Below are 20,464 nucleotides of genomic sequence, written 5' to 3' on the forward strand. Positions count from 1 at the left end.
AGTATGGACGCGAACACTTACTCGTATAGAATTTACTAACAAAGAGAAAGTGAAGTACTTAGTTGCTTAACGCATCAACCTAATTACCATTAGACCAAGTCGGGGTTAACTAGCTGACTCGGAGAGCTCCTTATCAACCGGGAACAGTAAAATAATCAGTACTAGCTAAATAGCTAATCACGTTATCACTCGGGTACAGTGACGTCATTAAAACTCAACTTCGTACTTCACTCAGTTGGCATCAAAGAAGCAGACATCACAGAACTGTGCGCAGACTACGGACTAATGTTCTCGGACTTGTGGAACGTGTGACGTTTTTTGCTATTCCTAAACTACGAAAAGTGAGTTGAGAGATTATTTTATTTTGTGTAAATATTTTTGTTTTTCTGTTACATTCGCTAACATTGTATAATTCTATTTTTAAATTTCACGTAAACAAGTCTGTCTGTGTATGAATGTTACATTTTAAATAGGTTAGTTAGGTATATGTATATATTTTCCTTCCTTAACGCTATGAAAATATTTATTATACTTGTTTTAGTTCGTCGTGCTTTGATTACAACTACTAGCAAATAGTTATTTATATAGGTACTTAAGGCTCAGTCACACCGACGCGAAGCGTTCCGGAGCGGTCGCGGAACAAGGAGCATTGAGCGCGATCGGCGGATTGAAAGTGTTTTGATCGCGGACCCGCGTTGCAACCGCGTTGCAAGTTATCTACGGCTAATAACCTCAATTTGTAAATCGAATTTATGTAATATTTGTGTCTTAAATCATATAGGCATGAATATTGTCTAACACACTCGATCGAGGCCGGATTGAACGCGGCGCCGCGCTTCGGCTCATAACGTTCTGTGCATTCCGAGTCGAGCGGCACCGCGTGCAATCAGCGTCAGTGCCGTTACCGCGTCGGTGTGATGGAGCCTTTTGTAAACTGCTCAAGCAGTTTCTAGCTTACTGTGCTCAGTGAGCATCGAGAGAAGCGGACGAAACAACATGCCAAAGTATTTGCCACCATCGAATACTTTTCCAAATAATGATATATCTATACATTACGCGTTGAAAAGTATTTTTCACAGTTTAATTGTTCTACATCAACGAACAACAATAACTATAGAAGTCTGACTAAGTCAATCAAACCTATTATTGATAAAGTACTACTTTTTTTAATCGTGAAATTTATGGATTGGGTAATATCTTAAACTGTGGGCGGGGTTTATTTATGGAGAAGGGATAACATTCAGTGATATGAGCCGTTTTTCAAAGTCGAAAATGTTTTAAGAGCTTCGTCTATATTTATTCCGTCGCTAATCTACATATATTTCGTTAACCTATTAGATAATGAATACTTTTTGGGTTCCGTACCCAAGTGTCAAACTGGGACACTATTACTGACTCCGCTGTCCGTCCGTCCGTCCATCCCTCTGTCACCAGGCTGTATCTCATGAACCGTGATAGTTAGCCAGTTGAAATTTCTACAGATTATGTGTTTCTGTTGCCGCTATAACAACAAATACTAAAAACGGAATAAAATAAATATTTCTTTCCAATCTCGAGGTTCTCATCCAATCACCGAAGTTAAGAAACGTCGGGCGGAGTCAGTACTTGTATGGATGACCGTTTTTTAGACAATGGTACGGAACCTTTCCTGTGCGAGTTCGACTCGCACTTGGCCGGTTTTTTTTATTACACATAGTTTCATACGCTACTTTTGATGCTGACGATGACGACGACCTACCTAGTGTGTAGTGTAGCGATACATTTTACTAATTAAACAGGATCAGTACATTTCACTAAGAAAGTGGTTAATGCTGTGTCGTTTGTTTGTTACTCATTTACTAGCAGAACATGACAGGCACTTTCTAAGAAAGATAATTTTATAACCTGCAATTTTCAAATGTGTGTTTTATGTTAGACGGATGAATGTTATTTTTTACACTAGTTTAGTAAAAGGCGTGATAAAGGAAATTACGAGGCATACGTATTTGCGCGCTCGAGTCTCAGCGGAGGCTCTGTCGTCTTCCCTACCTATCCTACGGGGAGGGCATCGACAGTCACTCTGGGAATTGAATCAATTTGTCGAAGAAACTCCACGCTTTTCGATCTCCGTCACACTTAGCAATACCTCAGCGTCTGCTATTCCTGATCAAAAGTGCTGAATAGGTAGTCGAAGTCAAATAGTTTGTGATCATGAGTTTTCCTTAACCTGTCAAATCGTTTTTACATTATAATTTGCCTCTATTCCCGTTAAAATCAATTTGAATATGATCTATAAGTTGGTACTCCTATTATAATCTGAATCAGAGGATTCAGATAATAGATATAGGGAAGAGTCCCTGGACATTAAGGCCGTAACCTATATTTATTATGATGATGAGTAGGCCGAAAGGTTTACCTAATCATTCTCTTTGTGTTTGTATGTGTTATCTCAAAATCTAACTGTACTATAATGTCAAATTAAGATTATTTTTGCTATGCTCAGCTTATCTTTTGTTTTGTATAGTAAACTCGTGGCTTTGGATGTCAAGTTAGGTATAATAAGTTATCGCTTAAATAAATATTCTTTTTGCAGACTGGGTACGATCTCTTAGATAACTACTCGTTCATCAACATCTTATTGCCACCTAAGACGTCCATAGTGATTTTATTTAGATAACTATATTTCAGTTTTATTCATATTATATATTTTAAAAGATAGTGTAAAAACTAATAAAAGGATATAGAAACAGATGACTAACAAATTAAAACGATGCATTATGGAATCTCAGTCGGACATTCACATTGGTGTTTAACCTTTTGAATGCCAAGAACACCTAAAGGCGTCTTTACTAGATGTGCCCACCGCGCCAAGGACAACTTTAGATATTACGGCGGCCGCTGTTAATGTAACTTTCACAAGTAAGGTTTACATGCTCGCTCGCACCCGGAAGCTGGGCATTTGAGTGATGTTTGTGTTTATGACATAAAGCGTTCAAAAGGTTAATGACACGCTACACGTTTATCGATATTCATATTCTACTGACCCTGTTATCAGTGAACTCGCCGCCCGTGCCGTAATATCACACATATTAATTGGAAAATAAAAGCCCATGTAAAAAGCATAAAAGCTGTTAAAACGCGATCCAGCTTCATAGAACTGTAGCAAGTGGCACAAATATGGGGCTGGCACGTCGCTCGCGCCCTGGGCGAGTGAGGTTCTCTTGCCAAATGTGCCATCCGATAACGCCAGAACATTGTAGCAAATTTACAACAACCCTATTAGCACTAAATCTAAACATTAACCCGATTCCGGTAACCAAACTTCACGGTTACTTGCTCGAAATATCGGTCACTGAAAACAGATATTTTAAGTCAACACTTTGCCGGTCTTGGCGAGCACTCTTGGGTTTTTAACATTTAAATGCAAGATAAAATAAGGTGCTTACTGCTTTTAAACGTACGGATTTAAAAGGGTACCCGCTGCATGTTAGTGTTCCATTTTTTTTCTTTTCAAATGAATACAAAACTACATACTGACATACAACTACAACTACACTTTACAACTACAACTAACACAACTATAACTACTTACATAGAAATACTTCATTAGTTACTATGACGAAGGTAGTTTCTATCTCGTGTTAATAAAAAGTTTGAATCGCCTCTCGCATCATGCGTCCCTTTCACACTTACATACTACTTTATTTAGAATGTGGCAAGCATGCATGGGGACAGGCGATAAAAACATTAAAAACACGACCATGCTACCGATAGTACCGACGACGCTGTATTTGTATTTCATTGGCAAATCTTGCACTCGTCAGAAACGTCAAATTTATACAGTGTGTCAATCCAATGCGGGCTATAAATTAAACCAGATATAGAATTTTACCGTGAAATCATTAATTTTAAGTTACACTTAAAAAAAATTTTCTTGGGAAAACTTACAGCTAATGTAACAAAATAGGTTTCGAAATAAAAACAGTAAGCCAATTACAAGTTTCCACAGGTAGAAACTGCATAAAGTACATGACGTGCGAAATTGCAGAATTAATAATAACTGTTATGCTTATAATTATGTTTCTTGACAGTGAGAGTGAGTTAAACATTTAACGAGAAGAACAAAAGATAAATAAATAAGATGGAATTGCATAAGTGTTAACAGTGGCGGAAATCTTGGCTCATTAGTTTACGAATTGAACTAAAGCTATCACAGAACAGATCGATGTGATATTGTGACCCCGTATTTTTTTTAATTTACCGAGCAGCAATGTACTGCAAACATTACGAGACATAACGTAACATGACATTACGAGATACCGAGCTTTTTATAATAACTGCCAATAAGCGTTGACAGTTACTTTAAAAAGCCCGTATCTCGTAACTTGTGTGTTGCTTCACAATGCGTGCCGAATTATTATGTATGGTTGATATTTTCATTGTATTTCTAAGCAAAATTTATCTCAATATACTTTTAGGTCTTATGCTAACTACCGTTTAAATATTCGCCCGTATTGAATTTACACACTGTAGAAGTGATGTAGTGTGTGCAATTTATGTATTTCTAATATCTTGACTTTTTTAATGTAAGGTATAATATGTGTGAGCTTACATAACAAACATTGTTTTCTAGGAATGACATCCCATAAGTTAACATTGTCTGAGCCGGTGATCCGAGATCGGCAGTTCATCAAGCCGCTGATGTGTGGTCCAGGTCCCTGCGATGTTTGGCCATCTGTCGCCGAAGCCCTGACCAGGCCTGTGATATCGCCGATATGCGATGAATACTTCAATGTAAGTGTACTTAATAATAATAAGATGTGGCTTATTTTTTATTTGCTTGACAGGTGATTTTATACCGGACCGCAGAAAAAAACTACAGTGTAATAATATTCTCTTCGAGTACCGCGATTGCTACTCATTAAATAACACTATTTGATTGGAATACACCCCGACATTTCGAAGCCTAGCGTTCGTGATCAACGGATGACAGGAAAAATATATTAAAGTCTATCAAAATTACATTGTGCAAAACTACCTTACATACGACCGGTCTGGCCTAGTGGATAGTGACCCTGCCTATGAAGCCGAGGGTCCCGGGTTCAAATCCTGGTAAGGGCGTTTATTCGTGTCATGTGCACGGATATTTGTTAGTGAGTCATGGGTGTTTTCTATGTATTTACGTATTTATAAATAATTATATGTTATATATATCGTTGTGTAAGTAACAACAACAACAACAAGCCTTATTGAGCTTACTGTGGGACTTAGTCAATTTGTGTAATAATGTCCTATAATATTTATTTATTTATACAAAAAACAAAGATCAATAATTATTAGTTTAAGGCTGTAGGTTCTTGTGAAACTGGCTCCATTAAATTTGTGTTATTTCTCTTAAATGTTTGAAGATCGTACCTACTTATGCTACACATATGATGATTTTTCCATTTTTACAAGCTTTTATTTAACTTGCCCTGTATGAGTACATGTGTTGGTTAGTGAGGGTCAAATCTTAGAAGCGAAATTGGTCAAATTTCACTTCCACCACTTCCTATTTCCGATTGAGCTGAAATTTTGCATACATATGTAAATCGCATGATATGATAATGCAATATTATGATGACATGGATCTGATCTGATGATGGAGACGAGGTGGCCATGGGAAATCTGTAATAAAACAACGCAAACAAACTGTGTTTGGGGTTGTTAGAATTGTCTCAATGAGTATTAGTTGCCCGTGGAAAGAAAAGTACAGTCAGCAATAAAAGCTTGTAAACCTAATTTTTTTTTTGCCAAAAACTTATTTAGGAGTATTTCTTTCAATAGCATATGCGTGTGCAGAGTGTAACATGTTGCATTACTCCAGGTAATGGATGACATTCGAGCGGGCATTCAATATTTATTCCAAACACGAAGCCCCCTGGTGCTCGCCATCAGCGGTTCAGGCCACACGGGCATGGAGACCATCATCAGCAACCTCCTCGCCCCTGGCGAGCTGCTGCTCGTCCCTAACAGGAGTATATGGGACGAACGGGCTACTAAAATGGCCAGCAGATATGGTAAGTCATAACTATAGACGACCGGTTTGGCCTAGTGGGTAGTGACCCTGCCTACGAAACTGATGGTCCCGGGTTCAAATCCTGGTAAGGGCATTTATTCGTGTTATGAGCATGGATATTTGTTCCTGAGTCATGGGTGTTTTCTATGTAGGTATTTAAGTATTTATATATTATATATATCGTTGTCTAAATACCCTCAACACAAGCCTTATTGAGCTTACTGTGGGACTTAGTCAATTTGTGTAATAAATGTAATAATGTCCTATAATATTTATTTATTTATTTATAGATATTATTTTGGTATGAAATATATAAAAAAGAACGAGCCACAAATGTGGTGTATGACGACACCACATTTCTGGCTTCATACATCAGCATTGTGATATGTTCGTGACTTCATCAAATAGGTGAACTTAATGCATCGACTAATAAACCTTGTCAGTTCATTAGTGATATTGTCTCTTCACATAATCGCTATATCGGAAGCTTTCAATAAAAACTCGAATATCATTCTTAGTCCCGTATAGTTTTACAGGAATCATGCACAAAGCGCTCAGATCAAGCTACCTATTCCGGGACAGATGGCATACGAAATGGTCGACCAGCGATTTTCAAATATTTTTTAAATTCGATAAAGCCGTATGCATACGCGTCACTTGTTTCGTGCACCGCCGCAGAATATTTAACAGAGGTTCATGCTGCCCCATTGCTCGGAACACACGACACTGTAACGCATGAACGTGAACGCCCACCAAAAATTAAGACCGTTGCATAACGTAGTACAGTTGGATTTAGTACGTATATAAACGAATATCCTACATAGGCACAATTTTGGCACATGTCCACGTGCTCTTGATCCTGATTAAGCAATTGATTTCTTATTAGACAATCATAACATAAATTAACTTTCCAACCCGTCTAGCCTTTTTAAATAGTCAAGCATACGACCCAAGTTCTAGTGAAGACCGTAGCTTATAGTCGATTGCAACTCCAAATGTGACATGAGTGTAAATAAGCATCCACTGTGTTGACGTCCTAAGGAAAACGCAATTATCTCACCTTGAATCCCGTGCATCCGTGGCGGTTCTTGAACTGAAGTATTTTGTTAAACTCCACGGGGCCTTAAAAATATTGTTAAAAAACTTAGCACATTCATGATTTCGAATTTTACTACCATTTCTAAATGGCTGTTTTCAAAAGCACGGAATCAACACCGTAAAGACAAGATAATTTTACTTTTTCAGGTATTAAAGTGGAGACAATTTTTACTTCAGTACCGTTTACAACTTTTTCATTGGAAGAAATAGAGTCAGCGTTGAAGAAACATCGTCCAGCTGGGATGTTCATCACACACGGGGACTCTTCGACGGGCACCATCCAAAATTTGGAGGGTCTTGGGAAGCTCTGCCATAAGTAAGATTATTTTGATACTTCCGTATATAATTTTATATTCATGACAGCCACAGATTATATAGGTTGCTTATGGTATTTTTTTAACAAAACCGAAGAATATAAGTACTAAGCTACTTTTAAAAATAACTTTTTCAATACATTTTGTTATGTTTAAAGCGTGTCAATCAACGTCAATTACACGGAGTACAGCCTACAATTAAATTTATTGCTCGTTTTACAGGCCACACCCGGTAAATATATACTTAAAATACCATCTGCGTTCAGCTTTTGTGAATGCCATCAACAATATTTAAAGTAAAAAAAATGTATTTAAGTACTATACATACATTAATTTTATAAATGACGCCACTTATTGGTCGCTCATTACTCACTTGGGAACTACTACCTGGCATTACAAAATTGCTATCATCTAAGTAAATAATTGTTAACACAAAGTATCGTTTTACATGTTTGACGTGTCTAAAGAACTAGTACATATTCATTCCACTCCTAAACTCTTCTGAAAGTGGTTAGTAGTGAGACGACCCAATCCGGAACAAGCAAAACTCTTTCATGTGACCTCATTTCGACAGGTCGAAGTTTCAAACCATAGCGATTCAGGAGCATAAAAGCAAAACATTTATAACGTAGAGACTTGATATCGGACCAACAATGATTTTATATCTACAGTGCCAATTATTTGCACACTAGATATTTTCAATAAATATATAGGTAGGTAGTATAAAACAACTGGTATTCCTAATCAGACTAAAAATATAGACTAGTTTTAAGTCTATTTTAAGTTTTATAACCAAGGTATAACAGGTAGTTTAGTTTTAATGAGAAATTAGTTTATTTTAGTTTTTATTGAAGCTTTATTTACAGTATGTCAATGATTCATTGATTGAGTGAGATGCGTAAAATCTAAGCCAATTTCGTGCTTCGAATTTGACAAGTAAACGAGATGGCGCTGTATAGCTCCAAAAATTTTGTGGTAACTCTGCTTGACAAAAGTTGACGTTTGACAATTCAGTGACCGCAAAACAGATGGCGCAGAACAGCGCCATCTGTTTTGGGTGTCAAAATAAGAAGCACGTTTTTTTCTTAGACTTTACCTCTCTATTACAATAAATTCTCTTTGCTGTATATTATCGTCTTATGTTGACCCAATAAATAATAAATAGTTAGTAATAAACAAAGTAACTTAAATCTGACTACCCCCTCGTAATATCTAAATGACCAAACTCGAAGTGTAATTAGACTGTCTGCTCTGCTACAATCTGAAAATGTCTGTGCAAATACCTATAAATACTTAGTGAAAAAACGCTCACCGACTCCCAGGAACACGGTAACTATTTTAGCCGAGCTTCTTTCAGTGCCAAACTAAAAAGAAAAAGAACTTTCAGGAGAAAAACTCTTCGATTGCCCTCTGAGAATAGGGACACAAGAGGCCGAACAATTTAATTATATTCGCTCTCTCTTTTCTCCGTGACTTGACTTTTTGCCCGTCTGAGGTCTCCGGATACTAGGTGAGATGAAAAACTCCTTTAATTGTATCCTGAGAACGACTGCAATTAGCATGCAAGGCAAAATGGAAAGTGCACGGAAGATACAAACTTTCTACAACCGCATTCTGGAACTTTCTTTTAAATGAACGCTTCTGTCTGCCGTTGTAATTTTATTACGTACTAGCGGCAGTTTTAAGCTAGGTTGATTAAAACTAACTAGTTTACAACCTACTGCAATTTTGTAACTTTTGTAACTTGAAGATGGTGCTAAACTATTTTAAATATTGCAATGAGAGCAGCTTGAAATTAAAAATAAGTAAGGTTATAACGGATAAGTGTGGCATAGAGGTAAGTGTCAGGCCTACACATTGGGGCCTGTTTACCGATTGATTACGTAGAGTTTATTGCGAGTTTATATATTTGCTACTTATGTTTAGTGGCAAATGATACAAACACTAATCAATGTGTAAGGCCAGCCACACTTACCCGTATTGACGTTATTGAAGTGACCGGCCTTTTGTGAAAAAATATGACCGATGAACATAAAATGGCCATGGGGATTTGGCGTCGCGTTTGGTGGGTGCCACGGGAGACCAAAGGGCTGGTCAGTATTTTTTCCAAAGAATTAGCATCGCCATTCAACGGGAAAATGCGGCCAGCCTACTGGGCACACTGCCTGCTAGCAGCGTGTTAGAGGATGTTTTTTTATTTGTAGGGTTTTTACGTATGTGTATGTTACGTATCAATTTGTACTAGGTATTAATACGCTTTTTGATAGTCTTAACTTTACGTACAAGTTCAGGGCTGGTGTGATGAAAAAGTCGTCTTACAATATAATTAACAAGACACAATATTGTTTTCAGATATGGAACTCTGCTGCTAGTCGACACCGTGGTGTCTCTTGGTGCAGTGCCATTCTTCATGGATGAGTGGGGCGTCGACGGCGTGTACACTTCAGGCCAAAAAGCGTTAAGCGGGCCTGCTGGCATATCGCCTGTAGCTTTCAGCGCCCGAGCAGAGTACGTTATCTTTGGAACAATCGGTTAAAACTAAATAGGTTTAGTCCTCTCGAGCCCACTGTCTGTCTTGAGTTTCTTTGGTTGATATTCCTGCTCTAAGTAGTTTGCGTCCCTTTTTTGGGACCGTATTACTAAGACCTCGCTGTCCGTCCGTCTGTCACCAGGCCGTGATAGATAGACAGTTTATATTTTCACAGATGATGTATTTCTAACCAGATCTAGCAGTAGTGAACACTTTCTTTCAAAAGAAACCTGAGCACCTCATAACCTACAAGAGTGGGTCACACTCCACCCAGATAGACTACCTGCTCATAAGAAGGAGCCAAATCGGCAAAGTGTCTAACTGCAAAGTTATTCCTGGCGAAAGCCTCACATCGCAACACCGCATCCTTGTCATGGACATGCTGGTAATACCGAAGAAGAAAGTACCCGAGCGACGTAGGCCCAGGACTAAGTGGTGGCTGCTGAATGGACCAAAAGGGGATGACTTCCACGAGGCCGCTCTAACTTTAGATTTACGCCCAAGCGAGGAAGAGTCCGCCGATAGTCAGTGCTCTAAGATTCAGTCAGCAGTCAGCGCACTGGGTAAACGGGTGCTCGGCACTTCCAAGGGAGGCCGAGTCATCGACAAGGAGACGTGGTGGTGGAATGACTCAGTGCAGGAGGCAGTTCGGGAGAAGAAGACACTTTTTAAAAAGTGGCAAGAGACCGAATCCCCTGAAGACCGTGAATCGTACAAAGCAGCCAAATGTGCCGCAAAACGAGCCGTTGCCAAAGCCCGGCAAGACCAATTGTCACCATTGTATGACGCATTGGAGACCAAAGAGGGCCAAAAATCCATCTTTCGCTTGGCAAAGGCCCGGGAGAAGTCAACACAAGACATAACCAAATGTCTGTGTATTACTGACTCCAACGGCACTTTGGTTTGCGACGTATTCCGAGTAAAGGAGAGGTGGCGTAGCTACTTTAACGAGTTGCTGAACACGCAACACGCAAATGTCTCTCCTCCGGAACTGCCCCCTAATCTTGGACTTGTTGCCCCTATTACACCAGATGAGGTGCAAAATTGTCTTCGCAACATGAAAAATCGGAAGGCCGTGGGTCCTGACGACATACCGATTGAAGCGTGGAAATCGATGGGTCCTCATGGTGTGATCATACTTACTGACCTTTTTAATCGCATACTCACCAGCCGCAAGATGCCCAATTCATGGAGATTGAGCATTATAACGCCAATTTATAAAGGCAAAGGTAGTGTACAGGACTGTGGAAGCTACCGAGGTATTAAGGTCATGTGTCACACCATGAAACTCTTCGAGCGCGTAATCGACTCAAGGCTCCGGCAAGAGTGCACGGTCTCGGAGTGTCAGTATGGGTTTCGTCCTGGCTGTGGCACTATAGATCCCATCTTTGCCCTAAGAATGCTAGTCGAGGCCTACAGAGAAAAGAAAAAGCCCTTGCATATGGCTTTTCTGGATCTGCAGAAGGCCTTCGACTGCGTACCGCGCCAGGTAATCTGGTGGGCTTTGAAGGAGAAGAATGTGCCACAAACCTATATTGATATTATCCGAGACATGTACCACAATTCGGAATCCATAGTAAGGACCGCCGTTGGCGATACTCACCCATTCCCTATCACAGTTGGCGTTCACCAAGGCTCAGCCCTGAGTCCTTTTCTGTTCAGCGTAGTGCTAGACATTGTTTCGGCAAAAGTCCATGAACCATCTCCGTGGCTGATGATGTACGCTGATGACATTGCACTGACAGATGAGGACAAACAGAAACTGGAGCATAAAGTGAATAAATGGAAGGGTGCGCTAGAGAATGGCGGTCTGAAACTAAATGTTGCGAAGACCGAGTACATGGCATGTGGCGGCACGGACCCCGACCCCATAAAGGTAGGAGACGAATTTGTCGTGAAAACGAATAAATTCAAATACCTTGGTTCCGTGCTGCACGAATCTGGTGAAATCGATCACGACGTCCAAGTCCGAATAAGTGCTGCTTGGGCAAAATGGCGAGAAGTAACCGGTGTCATCTGCGACCCTAGGATACCGGTGAAGCTAAAGGGCCTTGTGTACAAGAGCATCATCCGACCAGTCCTACTATATGGTAGCGAGACCTGGCCTGTCCTCGGAAGACATGTCCAGCAGCTTCACGTCACCGAAATGAAGATGTTGCGATGGATGTGTGGCGTTACGCGATTAGATCGCATACGTAACGAACACATTCGTGGCAGCCTTGGAATTCGTGACGTAGCGGATAAGCTGCAGGAAAGTCGCCTCCGATGGTATGGCCATATAAGCCGCAGACCAGTAGACTACGTCGGAAATAGATGCCTCAACCTCACTGTCCAAGGCCCTAGTTCACGCGGCCGCGGTAGGCCTAAGAAGCGCTGGCTGGAGGTCGTGAGAGCGGACATGGTGGAGAGCAATCTCACATCAGAGGATGCCGAAGATCGGGCAAAGTGGAGAAGATTAAGTAGGAGAGCGGACCCTGGCGCTAGGCCGGGAAAACGCTAGGTTTAAGAAGAAGAAGAAGAAGATGTATTTCTAACCAAATAACACTAGACCCTACTCATAGTGTTGTGTTCCTGCCGGTGAGTAAGGTTGCCAGAGCTCAACGAGGGGGAGGGGGGTTCAGGGTCGGCAACGCGCATGTAACTGCCCTAGAGTTGCAGGCGTACATAGGCTACGGAAACTGCTTACCATCAGGCGGGCCGTATGCTTGTTTGGCACCGCGACGTGGTATAAAAAAAAAACTGATGCCGCTATAACAACAAATACTAAAAAGTACACAACCCTCGGTGAGCGATTCCGACTCACACTTTTCCGCTTTTTTATTTATCTTATCCTAAATGACCTAAATATACAAGATATTTTTCAAAATTTTCGAGCTATTATACTACTAGTGTAATATGAATATCTAATATGTTGGCCACTTGTACGCTAAACTACTTTATAATGGGACAAACCCCAAACCACAAATATTTAGCTACGGCTTTCTTTATAGTTCGCGATTAAAAGTAACTATCTCATGCAGTCTAATTATCCTACACTTTGAGATATACTAACTCTTTTTGTTAGCCGATTTCAAAAAAGGAGGAGGAGGAGGAGAGTATGTATGTTACTCGATATCTCCGAGAGTCGTGAACCGATTTTCAAATATTTTTTTTAATCAAACGGGTATAATTAAAGTGAAACGTAGTGTACGATTTCGGCCAAAGCTTTCATGTTTTCATACTACGACACAATTTCTGTTTCATACAACATTCTAAACATAATTCGCCGTAATGTAAACTCTATAAATTCGCATTGAAAAATCATATCCCCGGACAAATTTATTTATATTTGAAAAACATTTGTTACCTGGTCAGTATTCATAAGAAATCAAAGCTTTTAACTCTGCAGGTCAATATCAATCAGCAGATTAATCGTGGACAGAAATTAGAATGGTGATTTTTCCACAGACACCAAACGGTATATTAAACAGTTTTATGTAAATCTCCTAAAATCCCCTTGTACATTTTCCGTGCACGTAAATGTCACTATCAATCACCGGGATAGGGTGTTGTTGAGCCAGAATGTTCTGCTTGATAACCCTATCGAACACTAAAATTGAGGCCCATTGGATAATAAAAAAACTTTTATGAGCACTTATTTTATACGCAATAAAAATATTCCACCTTTATACAACACCCTCCTGCAGCACGCGAGCCTTTTGACACCGATAAGAAACCGGGGCAAATAGTATAAATGGAGTAATTGAAATAAGTAATCTAATACACGACACGTACTTTGAGGGAATTGTGAAAGGTGGTTTCACGAAAGCTGGTGTGAATGGAATAAATTATTGCCCCAGCTAAATGCATGTAGGGAGTCGATCCTTACGCTTATCGCTCAGTACATTTTATAAAGGCCAAGATACATTGATTGAGTAAGATGTGTAAAATGTAAGAAAATTTCGTGCTTCGTATTTGATAAGTCTAATACGAGATGGCGATGTAAAGCTGCATATTGACGTTTGACAATCCAGTGATCGCTAAACATATGGCGCAGTAGAGCGCCATCTATTTTAGATGTCAAACTAAGGGTACGTTTTTTTCTTAGACTTTACCTCTCTGTTACAATCAATTCTCTTTGATAAAGGATAATTTTTTACTTATGTACTTATCTTTAAGAAATGCATGCAAAATGCAAATAAGTTCGTAACTTCAAAAACATTCATATTAATGCATGAAAACCCAAGAGTTTTCATAAAAAAATACGAAGAATTTTCTAATATAGATATGATATGATTCCAGAGCAAAGATAAACAACAGGAAGCATGAGCCACCGTTCTACTTCGACATGAAGTTATTGGCTCAGCAATGGAACTGTTATGACAAGATCCGTGTGTAAGTATTTGTATAACCCATTTCCTTCCCGATAGATATTGCAATGACGATAGGTTAGAATAAATTGAAAGTTTTATCACAAGAGAAATGCTGGTAGACTAGCTAATTTATTGAAGCTGCACTGAATGCGTATTTTTTCCTGTGAAGTTTATTCGCTTCAATTATTTAGTAAAGATTAGTACCGTAAAATATGCCTTCTTTTTTGCTCCAAAATTCGAAATTTAATTTAATTTTTTTTAATTATTATATTGTGTTAGGTTTGTTGATATATAAAATGCCGATTTAAAGTAGCATGTTTCAACACTTGAAATGAGGTAGTGAGAGATATATTTTTCGTATATAAAAACTGTTGGAGCTCAATTAATCAGTGGGGAGCAACGTATGCATATTTTACGGTAACAATCACTGCGGAAATACACCTTAGTAGCGACAGTAAATTTACTGCCATCTTTCGACACAAGATTAAAACTTTTAGAACGCCATTTGACTTGCATCCTTATTCTTTCACTGATATGTGTTAATTTTTTTAAATATCAAAAAGTAAATAAATAAATAAATAATAATAAATAAATATTATAGGACATTATTACACAAATTGACTAAGTCCCACAATAAGCTCAATAAGGCTTGTGTTGAGGGTACTTAGACAACGATATATATAATATATAAATATTTATAAATACTTAAATACATAGAAAACACCCATGACTCAGGAACAAATATCCATGCTCATCACACGAATACATGCCCTTACCAGGATTTGAACCCGGGACCATCAGCTTCGTAGGCAGGGTCACTACCCACTAGGCCAAACCGGTCGTCTAATAAAAGTAGCGCCATCTAATAGATAAAAGGCCAAATGTATGGCAGCATTGTTTCGAGCAATGGTGCCACAACCTTTAGCCGATGCCCGGTAAGATGGCGCAACTTTTTGATATTTAACAAATTAAACACATATCAGTGAAAAAATAAAGATGTAAGTCAAATGGCGTTCTAAAAGTTTTAATCATGTGTCGAAAGATGGCAGTAAATTTACTGTAGCTACAAAATTTTCTTTGACAATCCACCTCTATTTCATATTCTCTTTATTATTACCAAGTTTTAGATAGGTACGAGTACATTTGTTTACTTGCCATTATTTTCCAATGATAAAGCTACCATCACACATTGAGCCCACCACTTGTGTGGGCGCTCCGACGTTGTTTGGAAGAAGTCATCAGTGAAACTCTTCCCAAATCCTGGGCCCGCCATGCAGCAGTCACCGCGCGCTTCTACAAACGTCTGCAGGAATATGGCTTCCAGTTCCTCATCAAGACACCCGAAGATCGACTCGTCACGGTCACCACGATTGCATTGCCGAGGGGGTACGATTACAAGCAGTTCGTGGATCACATGAGAGCAAAGTGAGTATAGGGTAGTGTGCACCAAAAGATGATCGGCCCCCAAAAGATGAACATTTGGCTTTAAAATCGATATAATTAAATCGTGAATTATTTTACGCACCTGAGGGTATTTTTTCCTAACGCGGCAACACTTTGCCGAGGGTGACATTTAAACTCCCAGACAAATGTGCTGTGCGTGTGGCTGAGAGCGGTCGTCAAATGCGCGGTCCACACAAAAGTCACCATTTGTATGGAGATCTTAATGAGATTAGCGCTTCAAAGTATAAGTTTATAATTGCTCAGTGGGCAGAATTTAACAAAAGGGGCAAAGCTACACTCTTTCTACACTAGTTCATCTATTAGCATCATGTCGTTCAATATTAGGGTACTTGATTTTGGTTTTATACTGGTTCATCTTTTGGGGTCCAAACGTTCAGAGAAATTGCCCTTTTTCGTCATATATTTTTTTTTTATAAAAATCCTGAATTCTAGATTATATGTTGAATCATATTAAAAAATAAAAGTTGTTAAAAATAAGTTACAACATATTTTAAAAAATCTAAAGTTGGGGTAGTCGCTTAACTGTTCATCTTTTGGTGACTTCACCCTCAGTAGTATAACTACTGTACATTATAGTAGGTCGTATAGTGCCGTAATTTAGTAAGTATGCATAAGTCGACACTGTTCGTCCTGGAGAGACAATTCAGTATCAGTGGTGTTTCGCCTAATCTAGAAATTAATCTTCTAATCGTGATAATCTCATCATAAAATCAAGTTTGGATTATATAGTATAGCTTTTATTATATGTGACGTTCTCACGCACATTGTCCCTTGCCATAAGGACGCTCTGACAGATTATTCTTATAAAGATACAAGCAAAGTTTGACCTTATGGTAAACGACAATATGGTACCTATTGCGTGTGAGAACGTGACATATTCAACTTCTGCTCAGTTACTTGCAGAAGTTAATTGTTTCCTTCTACATTTTATACACAATCTTAATGTTTTATAGGCACAATATCATGATAATGGCAGGCCTGGGACCTACCGTCGGCAAAGCTTTGAGGATCGGCATCATGGGAGTCAACTCCACTATGGAAGTGGCGGACCGGGTCGCGGACGCGATGGCAGAAACCATGCGAGCTTTGACCAAATCATCACTTTGAGTTTACCACCATTTGTTCTTTACATTGACGCTCATAGCGGGATTAGAACCTGTGGCCTTCTGTCATATCGAGATTAGTCGCTCTATTATCTAAGTTACTCTATTATTTTATTATTGTTTAATATCATATAAGGAGTTTCTCACCAACATTTACCGCAAAACGGCTTAAACTGCTTAAATGCCGTCCATGTGTCGTTTCTTTCTCGCCAGTTCTTTATTGACTATGAATTATTATAGAATGATCTCTAAATATTTAACTATTCTCTCACAATTTTAGTTTTATTCAAAGCATTAAAATGGGAACATAGGGGACAAAAAATCGAAAGTGCTTACCTCAGTAACCTGAGATTCGCTGACGACATTGTCCTTTTCTCAAACAATCCAAATGATCTACAAGACATGATAGGAGAACTCAACGAGGCATCATTACAGTGTGGATTGGAAATGAACTTGGATAAAACAAAAGTCATGACAAACGTCGCAGAAAAGGACAGCGTAAACACTGTAATTACTGTAAGCCAAGTTGTAGTTGAAAGTGTCCGTAAGTATATATATCTGGGACAAGAGATTGTCATGGGTAAGGAAAACCAGGAAAATGAGATAGCGCGACGGCAAAGACTAGCATGGGCAGCATACTCCAACTTGAAATTCGCTTTTGAAATGAACCTCACAGCACTACAAAAGGCTCGCATATTTGACCAGTGTGTCCTACCAGTACTTACTTGCGGAGCGGAAACCTGGGTCTTTACAAAAGAAATTTTGCACAGATTACAAGTGACCCAAAGAGCGATGGAAAGAAGAATGGTAGGAATCTTACTTAGGGACAGGAAAACAAACAAGTGGCTTCGAGAACACAGTAAAGTCACTGATGTAACCAGGCGAATGGCAAAACTGAAATGGGAGTGGGCTGGGTATGTGGCCCGAAAAGACGGCTCGTGATGCAAGAGGCTGGTAGATTGGAGACCTTGAGGAGAGTTGCGCCCAGCAGGGAAGCCAAAAATGCGTTGGTATGACGATATCAAGAGAACAGCTGGACCGAAATGGGTACATAGAGCGCAAAACAGACCAGAATGGCAAAAATTGAAGGAGGCCTACATCTCAAAGATTAAAAAAGGCTAAGAAGAAGATCTCACAATTTTCGTATAAGTAGGTTTATATTACATGTTTCAGCGAGTTACTAAAGTACTGGGTCTTTACGAGGTCTTAACGCAAATTTTTAGACATATGTACCTGCTTTATTATTGAATGGAAATTATCAAAGCACTTTGCAACTGTTTATGCCGTAGTTTGATAAGGTGTTAGTAGCGTAGATCGTAAGGTTTTCGAAAAAATAATTGAAACTAAGTTGATTGTAGTGTTCACAGATAATTTTATTTCTTTAACCGTACTGTATACAAACTATTAATCGAGTGTAAACAACTCACGATATGCAAATTTAGGAAGACAATAAAATAAAACATGTGAAGGTATAACGAAATGGTTGATCAAAATTTGGTTCAGTGTTTGAAGTCCTCTCCGTATGGGCAAACTCGCCATCAGATATTGGAGCGCGCCAATGTTCACCAATAAATTATTCTGATATATTTTTGCAGCACCTTGGCCATTCCAATATATCTAATGGCGACGGTACCTACATATTTATATGACAGAGATACGAGTTTACGTCGTTCGCCATCCAATAGATGACATAGATAATTATAATAATAGTTAAATAATAAAACATTGCAGTACAAGCGAATTCATAGTATCCTCTATGGCCATTAGTTTATGTTATTCGCAAGCCATAGTGCTACTTTCCTATTGTTAGATTAAACAAAAATTAAATCAAGAGAACTCCTTGTGCCTTTGTTATTGAGTAATATCCATATGACTTCCACAAATAGCCGTAACATAAAATGTAATCACAAAATCAAATACATATTTTGATGGACTAGAACCCACAATAACGTGAATTTTGTTCTTTATGGCTAATTTTTTAAAATCCTTAAGTTAAATGTATTACTTAAGTAACTTATAATGAATTGTAAAATGATCTCTCAAAATGGTTCCTGGCTACCTGGCTTCCTCCTTCGAACATTTGGACTAGCTTCCTTAATTACGTAACTAATCGTTAACCTAGTAATTAATCAAACTAGTCGCTACCTACTTATTGAACCGTAGCAGTACAATCCGTATGTAATCAGTATAAAGTAATATACAATGCAAAACGTTAATTACTATGTAGCAATTAAACATTAACGTAAAGTGATACCTAAATTATTTACACATTCACATTCCGACGACGAGTCGTCGGTCGCCACAACTTATCTGCACCTATTTATAACCTACGTGACATAATTACTTATAATGAATGAATAACAATATCTGTCGCTTGAGGAGTCCGTATGTGACTCGATTTCACGCACTGGCATACGTACACTCAATCAAAATTGACCTGTAGTCCACTGTGCAAACTCATCATAATGCCATAAACACGTCAATAAACGCTAATGTGGCATGGTGCTTTACCAGTCGAGACCAGGAATAACACTTTGTTTTATAGGCTATGAAATAAATGACTGTTTTTCAGTCGATAATATAAATACTCATCTTTGCTGTAACGACTTAAATGAAAAGCACCTTCAGACAAGTTTCCACAGAGGACTACAAATTAAATTAGTTAACTGTACTGACATAAAACTAAAAGCAAATGCACAAATCAGGCGACCAATCCAATGATAGCTTGTGATGGTTCAAATACGAATACCTAAGCGTGCGTGACGCACATACACGTTACAATCGTAAATAAATATGCACATGAGTAAAGTAAAAAATAATAATTTATATTTACATTAAGAGAATATGGCACATCTTCAACGATATCAACCGCTCGCCTTCTCTCACTCCCGGGCGCGAGCTCTAATACTCTAAACGTGTTTATTGTCGGGTCAGCGTGTAATGCGCCTATAAAATTTCGTGACATCATAATACCAATTAAAATACCGGTGGGTAAGTAAATATTCATCGCCGAATAATACACAGTAAAGCTAAAATTCGTCCGTCGATCGGAATCCCGGGCCATCGCGGTCGCGGCGCGACCGCCGGCTACAACTAGACATTCGAATCGCACGAGTACATAAAATATATCAGTCTATAGAGCGAAGCGTTCACTCACTTAGCCTACGAGCCGTCCGGGGACCGGGTCCGACGTCGGGGCCCCGGGCACCCGTGTTATGTCAACACCCGCCGGTCGGCTCGCCGTGTCGGTGCAGTGTTAAGTCCCGCTAGCCGCAGATGTTAACATAGCAGGGTGGTCGGTCTGGGGTCGGCCGGCCGCTCAGCTCGGCGGCGGCGGCGGCGGGCGTGCCAGGCGCGGCGCCCGCTGCCGGCGGTGGCGCGGGCACGCGCAGCACGTGTCGCCCCGCCGCCGCCGCAAGCACGCGCCGCGCCCACACCGTTTCTTCACACACGTCACCTCGCCATCCTGAAACATAATATAGTAAGTCGAAAGTTCCAAGCAAATCTTTCAACGATAAATGTAAATAGATTTCACCCGTCAAATGATTTGAGCTAGATGTCACTAA

General features: G+C 39.4%; 2 protein-coding genes across 3 annotated transcripts in view; one reads left to right on the plus strand and one right to left on the minus strand.

Moving 5' to 3' along the window:
* The first annotated feature begins 238 nt into the window (after positions 1–238).
* LOC133524239 (alanine--glyoxylate aminotransferase-like) lies at positions 239–18,737 on the plus strand. The gene is made up of 8 exons (XM_061860140.1): positions 239–341; positions 4,613–4,773; positions 5,846–6,038; positions 7,283–7,451; positions 9,802–9,957; positions 14,261–14,353; positions 15,508–15,756; positions 16,749–18,737. The coding sequence occupies exons 2-8, from the start codon at positions 4,615–4,617 to the stop codon at positions 16,900–16,902; spliced, it is 1,173 nt and encodes a 390-aa protein (XP_061716124.1). The 5' UTR covers positions 239–341; positions 4,613–4,614; the 3' UTR covers positions 16,903–18,737.
* LOC133524237 (dorsal-ventral patterning protein Sog) overlaps positions 18,251–20,464 on the minus strand; it is a 106,681-nt gene continuing 104,467 nt past the window's right edge. The window contains exons 16-17 of one of the 2 annotated variants that reach the window (XM_061860138.1): positions 20,325–20,364; positions 18,251–20,235 (exon numbers count right to left, since the gene is read on the minus strand). In XM_061860138.1, coding sequence (XP_061716122.1) covers positions 20,165–20,235; positions 20,325–20,364 — 111 coding nt within the window. In that variant the 3' untranslated portion in view covers positions 18,251–20,164. Of the gene's footprint in view, positions 20,365–20,464 lie in introns of both variants that reach the window. The other variant, XM_061860137.1, reaches the window with a different exon arrangement.

Source organism: Cydia pomonella, chromosome 13, assembly GCF_033807575.1.
Source record: "Cydia pomonella isolate Wapato2018A chromosome 13, ilCydPomo1, whole genome shotgun sequence".
Lineage (NCBI taxonomy): Eukaryota > Metazoa > Arthropoda > Insecta > Lepidoptera > Tortricidae > Cydia > Cydia pomonella.

Bases quoted from the DNA above. Each gene is read 5' to 3' on its own strand.
- LOC133524239 (XM_061860140.1), top strand. From the start codon at position 4,615: ATGACATCCCATAAGTTAACATTGTCTGAGCCGGTGATCCGAGATCGG. The intron at 7,452-9,801 runs GTAAGATTATTT...TATTGTTTTCAG, and splicing joins CTTGGGAAGCTCTGCCATAA to ATATGGAACTCTGCTGCTAG. The intron at 9,958-14,260 runs GTACGTTATCTT...ATATGATTCCAG, and splicing joins GCTTTCAGCGCCCGAGCAGA to AGCAAAGATAAACAACAGGA.